Genomic DNA, 14,957 nt, shown 5'->3' with positions numbered 1-14,957 from the left:
CTGTCTGCAGGAGTGGCCGATTGGAGTCTACCGTGAGGACCGTGGACGGGCGGTGGCCCGGCGGTACCGGACCGGTACACAAAGAGAAGCCAGCACCATCTGGAAGGGGCTTTTCGGACCCCGGCAAGGCTAGGAGTCGCCGTGAATTTGCCGAATCCGTTAGTGAAGGGGACCTCCTGGGTTTCCAAACAGTCAAGTCCCGACAGAAGGCAACAGTCCAACCGAGTGAGAGAGACACCGCCACCGCCAAGGCAACCGTTTCTCAGGGCCAGCGCCTGCGGGCAAAAAGGGGCTCCTCCGGCCCATATCCAAGCCGGGGAGCGGGTTACCGGTGGGAACCCATTGGAACCGTACAAACATCGTAGGTGCAGGGAAAGGCAGTTGCCACCAACCTGCCGGGAGCAACAACACCGCAGCCGTCTGTGGGACCCGTCCATCCAGCCGTGTGTTTTACCGAGAACTGTGTCTTCATCATTGGGCTGAGTGAGTACCACCGTGACGTGCGGCACAGCGCTGCCCCCGCGACCCTGCACCTCTCCAGGCCCCGTAACCTGCCTGCCATCCATCCCTATCCCATCACCGGGCCCCGGGACAACCAACCCCCTACCCACGGAGGGGAGAACTAACAACCAAGCTGCTCCCAGTCACCGCTCCCGGGATCCTCGTCCAGAGCAGCGGTGGTGTTAACAAAATCACCACAACCGTGGGTGGCGTCATGGACAATATCCATAATCAAAACCCCCACAACCAATCATCCCCTTTTCACTCACGGGCGAGGAGCGCCGCTCGAGTCCCCGGGATCCGGCCCACCGCTCGAGCCACCACCGAGCAGCAGCAGCAGCCGCAGCAGCAGCGGCAGCCAGACCCGAGCAGTGGGAGAGCACAGCGTCCCCTCCTCCGCCCGCGACACATGTATGGGCACATGTATGGGAACTCCCACTGTTGCTTTTACATTTTTCACCCAACTGCCAACATTGCGTGAAAAAAAGTAAAGCGGCTTTCCCATGTGCAGTGTTTTTGATTTGAAGAAGGCAGATGGACAGGTCTGGTCACACAATCCTCCATTAGCAGTCACTGGCAGAACAGGAGCTCTATGTGATCTAAAGCCCCTTTCACACGTGTTTAAAAAAAAAGGCTTGTTTTGTCCATCTGTGTATGTGTGTTTGTCATACATGTTTGTGATGCCCCTGGGCTATCGGGTCGTCACAAGGTACTGCACAAGCTGCCCTCCCGTGCAGTATTCCGCCTCCCTCTTGGTTCCTAGAGACACCCTGCACCACACCCACCAAACACACCAGTGGACGGCTTGAGTGGAATAGAGTCGCCCACCTGGGGGGTCAGGGAGGGGAGGTGAGGAGTGTAGTGAGTTGAGAGTTAAGAAGTGGAGTTGAAGGAGGAGACTTGGAAGTAGCCCTCGAGCTGTGAGGAGCTCAGAGGAAGTCGGGAGTGGTGACTCCTGAAGGAACTGTATAGGTATTCAGATAGTGGTCTGGGCTTAGAGGAGTCGGACCCCCGATCTCAGGGGATTGTAGCGAGGTGCTCGGACCTGTTGAGGAGGACAGCCGGCAGCCTAGCACTATCACCGGTCCGGGACCAAAGGCACGACGGGGTACACTGACCCTAGGTCAGGCAGGAGCTTCAGGCAACCCGATAATTCACCTGAGGAGAACAGAGCCTTTATGATTCGTTCCCACCCGCTCCAGAATCGGCGCACTAGCACAACAAGGGGGATAGGACTTTCCAACCCAAAACACGTGACCCGGATGAGCTCCTCTCAGCGGCAGCGGAACCCAGAGACTTGGTTTACCCGGTTGTCAGTGTCTGTTTATGAACTGAGTGAGTACGAGAGTGACCCCTACATCCCACAGCACCCCCTCACCGAGTCCCGGGGCATCCCCCTACCCGTGGAGGGTTAAAACACCTAGCTGCCCCACTTCATCACCCCGGGTACTCCCAACGGCAGCGGTGGTACTCCCAATTACCACACACCATGGGTGGCGTCACGAACTATAACTCCCCTTTCACTCGAGTAGCCGCATGACCCCTGGGTCCAGAGACCCTCGAGCCACAGCAAACAGGGATCCAAGCAGCTCGGCTGCTTCCACATGGGCAGCACATGTTTGTTATCCGTGTGTATGCGTGTCATTGTGTGTGTCGTCCATGGGTACATATGTCATCCTATAAATTGCAGATCGCAACAGTTTACTAGATAATCTAATCACTGACATGGAGCACTGAAAAGCACCAAAATTTGCATAGCAAACACAGTGACAGGGACACTGGCAATTGCCAGATGGGCTTGTACCTACCCCGGGCTGCTCTGACACTTGGTATCTCCAAATACCTTCAGCAGCACAGGGAGTAGAATGGAGTGGGCGTGCTCACTGCTAGCTCACAGGTTACCGCAATGCATGATGGAACTTGTAGTAACAGCATAGTAAGCCTGGGGAAAGGAAGGGATGGATATAAACATCAGAGCTGCAGCTGCAGACACCAAGTGATGCTATCTGCATGATAAAAGGTTTATATTACAAATAGAGTATGGATGTCTTTAGTGGCACATAATAGAACGATTGATGAATACAAAATTATATGAGTTAGAGTAGTATATTTGTGTAGTGTATATTTAATTGATTATTTTTTTGCACACGTTTAAAACAAATACCATACTGATGGTAAAAATTGACAGTCAAAAGTGGATGAAAATAGGATCTAGCTCTCTCACTATTTTTGTGTTAGCAAAAAAACCTAAACCTTTAAGACGTATTTGAATGAGGCCAAACTAGATTTGGCCAGACTTAGGTGAGTCTATGGAACTAATGGAAGCCTTTATGTAAACCACTATAATTTTTATTTATTTTAGTCACTTGTATAACACCAAAAATGCCACCGTGCTTTACAGACTTCATCATCACGGTCCCCATCGGGGCTCATAATATAAATTCTCTATTTGTATGGCTTTGCAGAGTGGGAGGAAACTGGAGATTCTAGAGGAAACCATACAAACTCCTCACAGATGTTGTTCTTGGTGGGATTTGAACCCCAAACCTCAGTGCTACAAAACAGCAATGCTAACCATTGCTGCCCAAATAATGGAATATTGGTCAAATTTGGAGCATAGAGTCAGCTTAAGGCCGGGGCCACACGGGGACTACTGCGATCCCCTTGCATGAGACTCGGCTCACGCTGGCAGTACAGCAGAGCCGAGTCTCATGCTTGTGTCCTTGCAACTGAGGTCCGTTCGTGCGAGCAGACCTCAGCTGTGGGGGGCGGGCCGGCACTCAGGAGGGGAGGGAGGGATTTCTCTCCCTCTCGCCTGTGTAGCCGGCTATAGACATTCTCGCATTGCACTAGCAGTACACCGGTGTACCGCGAGTGCAGTGCGATTTTTCTCTCGCCCCATTCACTTGAATGGGTGCGAGAGAAAGAGTCTCGGATTACAATCGCAGCATGCTGCGATTGTTTTCTCGGTCCGATTAGGGCTGAGAAAATAATCGCTCATGTGTGCTGTCACACAGGCTAGAATTGGTCCGAGGGGAATGCGATGTTTTATCGCACTCCACTCGCACCGATTTTCTCGCCGTGTGGCTTAGCCCTAATGCACAAAATCTGTAACAGGTCCCCTCCGCCATGTAATTTTACACTAAGGGGGGCTTTGCACGTTGCGACATCGCTTCCGAAATATCCTCGGGGCCACATCATTAGTGACGCACATCCGGCGCCGGTAACAACATCGCAACGTGTAAATCATAGATGCGTTGATAAACGATCGCAAAAGCGTTGAAAATCGGTGATCTGTGTAGCATCGGACATTTTCAGAAATGTCGGGTCGACCGCAGGTACGATGTTGTTTGCCCCTCCTGCGGCAGCACACATCGCTGAGTGTAAACCCGCAGTCCCGACGGCAATGCGGAAGGAAGAAGGTGGGCGGGATGTTATGTCCCGCTCATCTCCGCCCCTCCACTTCTATTGGCCGGCCGATTAGTGACGTCGCGGTGACACCGCTGTGACGCCGAACGCACCTCCCCCTTGAAGGAGGGATTGTTCGGCGGTCACAGCGACGTTGCCGAGCAGGTATGTGCGTGTGAAGCTGCCGTAGCGATAATGTTCACTATGGCAGCGATCACCACATATCGGCCGTACGACGGGGCGGGTGCTATCGCGCTCGACATCGCTAGCCGATGCTAGCGATGTCGCAACATGCAAAGTACCCCTTAGTGTCTCTATACATAGAAGACATATATTTGGACCCTCTAAAAGACTAGAACATCCAATCATCCCCTATAGCTACACCCTTGGATTAGGATTTTTCACATCTGAAGTTGGTGATTTGTTTTTGATTGAATGACTGTGATGTGAGTAGAAACAAGTGTATATACATTATGCAACATCCCCTGCAAAACTCAGTCTATACCAAATTAATGACCACAAGCCACCGCTGAGAGGATCAAGACAGTCCTAGCAAACAAAAGAACGGCTGGTGTTTCCAGAACAATGGACATTCAACCCCTAAAGGCTCAACATTATTTAGGCTACTTTCACACATCCGGCTTGAGCCCTGCGGCTCAATCCGGCTGTGCAAGCTATGCAACGGATGCGGTGAAAACACCGCATCCTTTGCATAAGTTTTTCCCATGCGGCCCGCCCGGTTTTTGCCGCTTGCGGCATGCTACTGAGCATGCGCAGTGGCAAAAACCGCATGCGGCGGCCGAATGCGGTATTTGCCGCATCGCGCCGCATCCGGCCGCCATAGGCATGCATTGAGAGATGCGCCGCATCGGCCGAATGCGGCGCGATGCGGGTTTTTTTGCCGCACGAAAAAACGTGCCAGGCAACGTTCCATCCGGCCGCCGCATCGGCTAAATCTGCCGCATGCGGCAAAAACCGGATGGAACGCAAGGCCATGCGGCACAATGCGGCACTAATTAAAGTCTATGCAGGAAAATCGCAACCGGCAGCAAAAAAAAACGGTTGCGATTTTCCTGCAAAGTGCCGGATTGTGCCGCAGAAGAAAAACCGGAGGTGTGAAAGTACCCTAAATGTATTTCAGATTGCTTAGATCATGAGAAGTAGAAATTGAGCAGTGTGTACAAAGAAGGCTGGAAATATATCTGGAAAAAAAAATAAACTAATTGAAAGCATTCAGTAATGAAATAATGAAAAAAAAATGATATTCAGTACTTAAAGAGGTATTCCCATCTCTAAGGGCGGCTTTGCACGTTGCAACATCGCACGTGCGATGTCGTTGGGGTCAAATCGAAAGTGACGCACATCCGGCGTCACTTTTGACATCGTAGTGTGTAAATCCTAGATGATACGATGAACAAGCGCAAAAGCGTCGTTATCGTATCATCGGTGCAGGCTCCGACTTTTCCATAATTACGCTGCCGCGACAGGTACGATGTAGTTCCTCGTTCCTGCAGCAGCACACATCGCTGTGTGTGACGCCGCAGGAGCGAGGAACATCACCTTACCTGCCGCCGGCTGCTATGCGGAAGGAAGGAGGTGGGCGGGATGTTTACATCGGGCTCATCTCCGCCCCTCCGCCACTATTGGCCGCCTGCCGTGTGACGTCGCTGTGACGCCGCACGGCCCGCCCCCTTAGGAAGGAGGCGGGTCGCCGGCCAGAGCGACGGTCGCAGGGCGGGTGAGTGCATGTGAAGCTGGCGTAGCGATAATTTTCGCTACGCCAGCTATCACAAGATATCGTACCTGCGACGGGGGCGGGGACTATCGCGTGCGACATCGCAGCATCGGCTTGCAATGTCGCAACGTGCAAAGCCCGCCTAAGATCCTATCCCAAACATGTAGTAGGTCTAATAATAATAATAATAATAATATTAATAGCAAATACCTCCAACTAGAAACATAGTATAGTTCTCCTGATAAAGCCATGTCTATATACCTCATGTGCAGGGCATTGCAGGACCTTAGGTATCCATGGTTACAACCAGGAGCAACTAACTGTCACTATGAGTGGATGTAACCATGGATACCTAAGCTGCAATGCCCTGCACATGAGGTAAGGGACATGGCTATATCAGGAGAACTATACTACATTTCTAATTGGAGGCATTTGTTATTATTATTATTATTATTATTATTATTATTAATAATAATAATAATAATAATAATAATAATAATAATAATAATAATAATAATAATAAAAATAATCATAAAAAAACCCGCTCTACATATTGGGGTAGGGTCTTGGAGATTTGGAGATGAGACTAACCCTGTAAGGTTTCTGTTGCACTAAAGAGGGAGGACCTTTCACCAAATGTTACACATTGAACTGGACACACAATGTAATAATGGCTGCAAAATGTTTTTTATATCTATTATGTATTATATTATATAAAATGTATTTATATGCAATATATATATATATATATATATATATATATATATATATCAGTACAGACCAAAAGTTTGGACACACCTTCTCATTCAAAGAGTTTTCTTTATTTTCAGGACTCTGAAAATTGTAGATTCACATTGAACACATCAAAACTATAAATTAAAACATGTGGAATGAAATGCTTAAAAAAGTTTGAAACAACTGAAAATATGTCTTATATTGTAGGTTTTTCAAAGTAGCCACCTTTTGCTTTGATTACTACTTTGCACACTCTTGGCATTCTCTTGATGAGCTTCAAGAGGTAGTCACCGGAAATGGTTTTCCAACAGTCTTGAAGGAGTTCCCAGAGATGCTTAGCACTTGTTGGCCCTTTTGCCTTCACTCTGCAGTCCAGCTCACCCCAAACCATTTCGATTGGGTTCAGGTCTGGTGACTGTGGAGGTCAGGTCATCTGGCGTAGCACCCCATCACTCTCCTTCTTAGTCAGATAGCCCTTACACAGCCTGGAGGTGTGTTTGGGGTCATTGTCCTGTTGAAAAATAAATGATGGTCCAACTAAACGCAAACCGGATGGAATAGCATGACGCTGCAAGATGCTGTGGTAGCCATGCTGGTTCTGTATGCCTTCAATGTTTAATAAATCCCCAACAGTGTCACCAGCAAAGCACCCCCACACCATCACACCTCCTCCTCCAAGCTTCACGGTGGGAACCAGCCATGTAGAGTCCATCCGTTCACCTTTTCTACAAAGACACGATGGTTGGATCCAAAGATCTCAAATTTGGACTCATCAGACCAAAGCACAGATTTCCACTGGTCTAATGTCCATTCCTTGTGTTCTTTAGCCCAAACAAGTCTCTTCTGCTTGCAGCTTGTCCTTAGCTGTGGTTTCCTAGCAGCTATTTTACCATGAAGGCCCGCTGCACAAAGTCTCCTCTTAACAGTTGTTCTAGAGATGAGAAGGTGTGTCCAAACTTTTGGTCTGTACTGTGTATTTATATATATATATATATATATATATATATATATATATATATATATATATATATATACACACAAATTATTTATTTATTTTCAGTTTATTTTTTTAATTTTTTAAAGAAATTTCAAGGTCTTAAAATACTTAAATCAAAGTATTTGCCACCTGATGAGTTAACTTTAGTGGAGGATATACTTTTCCCTGTATGAGTTACTATCTCATAACACCCACGTATTATTAGGTTCCAAATAGTTTGATTGCTAATTTCTCCACAGCGGAGAGGAAATTAAAAAAGAAACAAATAATTTTTATTCCGCTGTTTTCACTAGTTCATGTTTTCTCAGTGATTTCCTCTCAATGTTTCTTCTTTTCTATCTACAACCTATTTTCTCTGCCTTCCCTGAAGCTGTAAATGCTTTCCCCCTTTCCATACTTTGATCTGCTGCGTATAGCTTTTCTCCCCACTCTACTGCTATCTCCATATCTGTGAAAAGTGAAGGTGTTATTATGGTTTCTTGCTCTACATGTGTTAAACAGGATGTGCCTCCAAATCAGAAAAGGCGTTACTTTTGAAAATTTAAGTGTAATAATAGAAATTTAGCATTCTCAATGAGTAAAGGTACCGTCACACTAAGCAACATTGCTAGCAACATCGCTGCTGAGGCACAACTTGCTAGCGATGTTGCTGTGTGTGACATCCAGCAACAACCTGACCCCTGCTGTGAGGTTGTTGGTTGTTGCTGAATGTCCTGGACCATTTTTTAGTTGTTGCTCTCCCGCTGTGAAGCGCACATCGCTGTGTGTGACAGCGACAGAGCAACATCTAAATGTGCAGGCAGCAGGAGTCGGCTTCTGCGAACGCTGTAACCAAGAAGCCCTTTCCTTGGTTACCCGATATTTACCTTTGTTACCAGCGTCCCCACTCTCGTTGTCAGTGCCGGCTCCCTGCTCTCTGCACACGTAGCTGGAGTACACATGGGGTAATTAACCCGATGTGTACTGTGGCTAGGAGTGCAGGGAACAGGGAGCCGGCACTGACAGCTGAGAGCGGCGGACGCTGATAACGAAGGTAAGTATCAGGTAACCAAGGGAAGGGCTTCTTGGTTACCCGATGTTTACCGTGGTTACCAGCGTCCGCGGAAGCCGGCTCCCTGCTGCCTGCACACGTAGCAGAGTACAAATCGGGTAATTAACCCGATGTGTACTGTGGCTAGGTGTGCAGGGAGCCAGCGGTGTGCGCTGGTAACCAAGGTAAATATCGGGTTGGTTACCCGATATTTACCTTAGTTACCAAGTGCAGCATACTTCCACGTGTAGCGACGCTCCAACGATCCCTGCCAGGTCAGGTTGCTGGTGGGATCGCTGGAGCGTCGCTTAGTGTGACATCTCACCAGCGACCTCCTAGCAACTTACCAGCGATCCCTATCAGGTTCTATCATTGTTGGGATCGCTGGTAAGTTGTTTAGTGTGACTGGGCCTTAAGGGGGCTTTACACGCTACGATATCATTAATGTTTGGTCGCCGGGGTCAAGTTGTTAGTGACGCACATCCGGCGTCATTAACGATATCGCAGCGTGTGACACTGACCAGCGACCTTAGGCGACCTCAAAAATGGTGAAAATCGTTCACCATGGAGAGGTCGTCCCAAAGTCAAAAATCGGTAAGGGTTGTTTAGCGTTGTGGTTCATCGCTCATGCAGCAGCACACATCGCTATGTGTGACACCGCATGAGCGAGGAACGTCTCCTAACCTGCCGCCGGCCCCAATGAGGAGGGAAGGAGGTGACCGGGATGTTACGTCCTGCTCATCTCCGCCCCTCTGCTTTGATTGGCCAGCCGCTTAGTGACGTTGCAGTGACGTCGCTGTGATGCCGAACGTCCCTCCCCCTTGAAGGAGGGATTGTTCGGCAGTCACAGCGACGCCGCCGACCAGGTAAGTATGTGTGACGCTGCGTAGCGATAATGTTCGCTACGGCAGCGATCACAAACAATCGCATGCGCGACGGGGGCGGGTACTTACACGGTCGCTATCGCTAGAAATTGCTAGCGATATCGCTACCGTGTAAAGCCCCCTTTAGAGGGAGAACATAAATTAATAAATTGTCAAACCCCTTTAAGGTTGATGACAGAAACTTTATGGGGGTAGATTTGTTGCTGAGGCTTCTGTGACTGGCCTATTCTTCTGAATTTCCATGTCTGCCGCCAAATCTATTGTAATATTGGAATTTCAACATGAAATATTCCGCATGTGAATCCACCCTAAATAGTTCAGTACAAAATCAGTTATCAAAACTTTTTTTTTTTTTTTTTTTTTTTTTAAATTTACAGGTCAGACTGCCTTATTAAGACAATCCGTTCAGAGGGATACTTTGGCATGTATAGAGGTATGTTCTAGCCCAGTTATTATCACTGTACACCTATCATGTTGTGTATACTTTTAGAAACTTAGCTAAAAATACTTCAGTAACATCTTATTGAACCAACCACAGCTGTCACTGAGGGCATCATTCTCAGGGCTTATCAAGATGCACTAAGTTGGATTCTGGCTGGGTTAACAATGCAGGATAAAATGTGTATATAGTATCACCATTAGTGCAGTTTGTACCGTAGAGTCAGGTCATGTGATTGCCGGTGGCAGAATAAATGGCTTTCGACTGTGCAAAAGCTGTGGACCCCCAGATGTGACCAGGAAAAAAAGGTTGGGTTGAAATGTGACAAACTGTATGATCCTAGTCCTCCTTTCACCCTCCAAAACGTCAATACATTCTACAGCCTAAACAACATCACAAACCTCACACAGGGGCATCATTCACTATATTTAATAACATTTAACAATGTAAATTTTATAAAATGAGGACACTATGTAATGAGAGACATTCTACATAACAAGGGAGGACACTGTAACAAAGGACATTGCTATATGTAATAGGAGTATACTATGTAATACTATGTATTAAGGGACTGCACAAATATATAATAAGTGGAATGTGGAGGAAAGTTGGGTTCATGCCTCGCTAACACCAAGATGCGAAGTTGATTAATTCATCTCTTGTGTTCTTGTACTTGTTCTTGTCTACGCGTTTCAGAGATTTCAATCTCCTTCATCAGGACAATCAAGAGAAAAAGAACAATCAAGAGAACAAGATTGTTCTTTTTCTCTTGATTGTCCTGATGAAGGAGACTAAAATCTCTGAAACGCTTAGACAAGAACAAGTACAAGAACACAAGAGATGAATTAATCAACTTCGCATCTTGGTGTTAGCGCGGCATAAACCCGACTTTCCTCCACATTCCACGTATTGTCTCCTTTCGGGGCTGCAGCTATGAGCCATATCTGCCACGTGATTATAAGCATTGTGACTACCACAACCCTCTTAGGTGAGTTCATTACCTTCTAACAACCTGGTGTATACCCAGGTAAGACAATATTTGCCCTTCCTTTCCACAGTATCTACTGCAAATATATAATAAGTAAGAACACTGTATTTAATGAGGCATTGATATATCATAAGAGAGGACACTATATAATGAGGGATTGTGTTATCTATAATAACGGAGGACACTATATAATGAGGGATTATTATCTATAATAAGGGAGGACACTATTAATGGATAGTGATAAACATAATAAAGAATACACTATACATTATAAGGCATGACAATATGTAGTAAAGGACAGTGATATACATAAAGAAGACACTATGTAATGAGGTTTACTACTATACATAATAATGGATGTCACTATTTAATAAAATATGGCGCTGTACATAAAAAGGAGGACACTATGTAATAAGGGATGGTACCATACATAATAAGGGATGTCATTATGTAATAAGAGATGGCGTTATACATAATAAGATAGGTCTCTATGTATTAAGTGATAATGTGGCGCCCCTGAGGCTTCCGTCGCCACAGGACATTGCACCCCATCCAGCGGTGTGATGCCCCATTCTGGGTGAGGAAAGGAGTGAACACCGGTCCCCTGGTAAATCTACACAACACCCATTGTTAGGTACACACTGGGACCAGGGACAGTGGCAGTTACCCTCCCATGCTGCATGCTGGGAGGGGCCGTAAGACCCATCCCTGCTCCTATAGGGTACAGCTTAGCAACTGGGGAGGTGGGAGGAGCCACCAGAAAGCAGTTAGAGAAAGGAAGGTCAAGTTAGTTTCAGTTTACCTCAGAGAGTGAGAGAGTGAGGAGACAGCATGTAGCTGTGAAAGAGAAAGGAGCTCTGTGAGTTCAGAGTGTCCGCACAGAGAAAGCAACAGAAGAAGGAGAGAGAGTGGGGAAGGAGGAGGAGGTCTGCAGGAGGCAGACGAGAAGGAGAGAAGGAAAGAGAGCTCCAAGTCAGTCAGGAGCTGAGAAGAAGAAAGTGACGCTTCCTGGTGAAGATCCTGGGACTCAGAGGGTAGAGGTGACACCAATCAGAGAAAAGAAGGGATTCCAGGGCCACGGATAGCTGTAGAGCTGTGGTGGCCTGTTCCACAGGAACATCGGTGGAGGGATCAAGCTGCAACAGGGGACGGTCCCTAGAAACCGGAGGAGTGCAAAATCATCTCCAGACAGTAAAAACCGAGGCCCAGGGAAAGTTGTAAACTCCCCGGGCCACAGCCCACAGCAGAACCTCTAGAAAAGGGAGAATCATCCGACAGGTGACCCACCAGCCTGGAGGCTGTAGTGGAGGCCGAGCAGGTTCATCCTAAAAGAGCTAGGCTTAGGAAGACAGCTGAAGATAGAGACACCTTAGAGAGAAGGGTACCGGTTTTTACTCCAAGAATCACCCAGAAACGGCGGAGGTCCCTGACAGTGGGTTCCAGTCGTCTGAGGGCACCAGTGTGCGCATACCAGGACGTGTGAGTAAAGAACTTGAAACTGCACCCTTGGAGTGGTCTCTGTTATTTTATCTGCTTAGCCTTCCATTACACCATAGACTCTCACGAGCACCAACAGTGTGCCCCGGGGCATTGCTCCACCTGTGGGGAGCAGTACCATCATTGCTGCCATATCATCACTAGAGTTGAGCGCGGTTCGTGGTTCGTGGTTCTCCAGTTCGCGGCTCGAGTGATTTTGGGGCATGTTCTAGATCGAACTAGAACTCGAGCTTTTTGCAAAAGCTCGGTAGTTCTAGAAACGTTCGAGAACGGTTCTAGCAGCCAAAAAACAGCTAAATCATAGCTTGGTTTCTGCTGTAATAGTGTAAGTCACTCTGTGAATCAAACTATTATCACATTTCAGTGTATAGTGTGCGTGAACAGCGCCTTCAGATCACTGCTGTTTCTATAATGGCGATCGCCATTTTTTTTTTTTTTTTTTCTTGTCTTCCTTCCCTAAGCGCGCGCGTCTTGTGGGGCGGGCCAGCATGTCAGCCAATCCCAGACACACACACAGCTAAGTGGACTTTGAGCCAGAGAAGCAACGGCATGTGTGATAGGATCTGCATGTCACATGTCCCTGCATTATAAAACCGGACATTTTCTTCACGGACGCCATTATCTGCCTTCTGCGTCTTTGGTGTCAGACATCACTGTCGCAGCTCCGTCTTCCTGAGTCCTATAGCCGATACAGCTGTATGCGCTGCATACACAGCGTTAGACAGCTTAGGGAGAGCACTTTATAGCAGTCCTTTTAAGGGCTCCAACCGGCAGGGTCAGAGAGCCATAGGTGACAGGTCCTGCAAACAGCAACAGCGTCTGTGTAGCCCAGGTCAGGGATTTCCTACCTGCATTTCACCATTAGGAGGGAATAGAAAGGCAGTCTTCCATTCCTCTACCCAGAGCACCACAATCCTGCCACTGTACCCTCTTGTCCTCTGCACACTCCAACTGATAACTAAGCCATTATACTAGCAAACACTCAGTGTACCTAGTGGCATCCTATACGTGGCTATTGGACTTTGCTATAGTCCCACTAGTGCAAAGACATTTGCAGAGCGCGTCTGCCTGCGTTGCACACTACAACTCATTCTAACCAAGCCATTATACTAGCAAACACTCAGTGTACCTAGTGGCATCCTATACGTGGCTATTGGACTTTGCTATAGTCCCACTAGTGCAAAGACATTTGCAGAGCGCGTCTGCCTGCGTTGCACACTACAACTCATTCTAACCAAGCCATTATACTAGCAAACACTCAGTGTACCTAGTGGCATCCTATACGTGGCTATTGGACTTTGCTATAGTCCCACTAGTGCAAAGACATTTGCAGAGCGCGTCTGCCTGCGTTGCACACTACAACTCATTCTAACCAAGCCATTATACTAGCAAACACTCAGTGTACCTAGTGGCATCCTATACGTGGCTATTGGACTTTGCTATAGTCCCACTAGTGCAAAGACATTTGCAGAGCGCGTCTGCCTGCGTTGCACACTACAACTCATTCTAACCAAGCCATTATACTAGCAAACACTCAGTGTACCTAGTGGCATCCTATACGTGGCTATTGGACTTTGCTATAGTCCCACTAGTGCAAAGACATTTGCAGAGCGCGTCTGCCTGCGTTGCACACTACAACTCATTCTAACCAAGCCATTATACTAGCAAACACTCAGTGTACCTAGTGGCATCCTATACGTGGCTATTGGACTTTGCTATAGTCCCACTAGTGCAAAGACATTTGCAGAGCGCGTCTGCCTGCATTGCACACTACAACTCATTCTAACCAAGCCATTATACTAGCAAACACTCAGTGTACCTAGTGGCATCCTATACGTGGCTATTGGACTTTGCTATAGTCCCACTAGTGCAAAGACATTTGCAGAGCGCGTCTGCCTGCGTTGCACACTACAACTCATTCTAACCAAGCCATTATACTAGCAAACACTCAGTGTACCTAGTGGCATCCTATACGTGGCTATTGGACTTTGCTATAGTCCCACTAGTGCAAAGACATTTGCAGAGCGCGTCTGCCTGCGTTGCACACTACAACTCATTCTAACCAAGCCATTATACTAGCAAACACTCAGTGTACCTAGTGGCATCCTATACGTGGCTATTGGACTTTGCTATAGTCCCACTAGTGCAAAGACATTTGCAGAGCGCGTCTGCCTGCGTTGCACACTACAACTCATTCTAACCAAGCCATTATACTAGCAAACACTCAGTGTACCTAGTGGCATCCTATACGTGGCTATTGGACTTTGCTATAGTCCCACTAGTGCAAAGACATTTGCAGAGCGCGTCTGCCTGCGTTGCACACTACAACTCATTCTAACCAAGCCATTATACTAGCAAACACTCAGTGTACCTAGTGGCATCCTATACGTGGCTATTGGACTTTGCTATAGTCCCACTAGTGCAAAGACATTTGCAGAGCGCGTCTGCCTGCGTTGCACACTACAACTCATTCTAACCAAGCCATTATACTAGCAAACACTCAGTGTACCTAGTGGCATCCTATACGTGGCTATTGGACTTTGCTATAGTCCCACTAGTGCAAAGACATTTGCAGAGCGCGTCTGCCTGCGTTGCACACTACAACTCATTCTAACCAAGCCATTATACTAGCAAACACTCAGTGTACCTAGTGGCATCCTATACGTGGCTATTGGACTTTGCTATAGTCCCACTAGTGCAAAGACATTTGCAGAGCGCGTCTGCCTGCGTTGCACACTACAAC

At 47.4% G+C, this 14,957-nt stretch overlaps 1 protein-coding gene across 2 annotated transcripts in view; it reads left to right on the top strand.

Moving 5' to 3' along the window:
• The window catches only part of SLC25A22 (solute carrier family 25 member 22), a 104,713-nt gene that overhangs the window by 43,463 nt on the left and 46,293 nt on the right, over positions 1-14,957 (top strand). For both annotated transcript variants that reach the window (XM_075326372.1, XM_075326373.1), the window contains exon 4: positions 9,668-9,723. In XM_075326372.1, the coding sequence (XP_075182487.1) occupies positions 9,668-9,723 (56 nt within the window). The remainder of the gene's footprint in view (positions 1-9,667; positions 9,724-14,957) is intronic.

This window comes from Anomaloglossus baeobatrachus, chromosome 10, assembly GCF_048569485.1.
Source record: "Anomaloglossus baeobatrachus isolate aAnoBae1 chromosome 10, aAnoBae1.hap1, whole genome shotgun sequence".
Lineage (NCBI taxonomy): Eukaryota > Metazoa > Chordata > Amphibia > Anura > Aromobatidae > Anomaloglossus > Anomaloglossus baeobatrachus.
The sequence above is the reverse complement of the archived record's forward strand: the minus strand, read 5'-3'. Positions and strand labels throughout refer to the sequence as shown.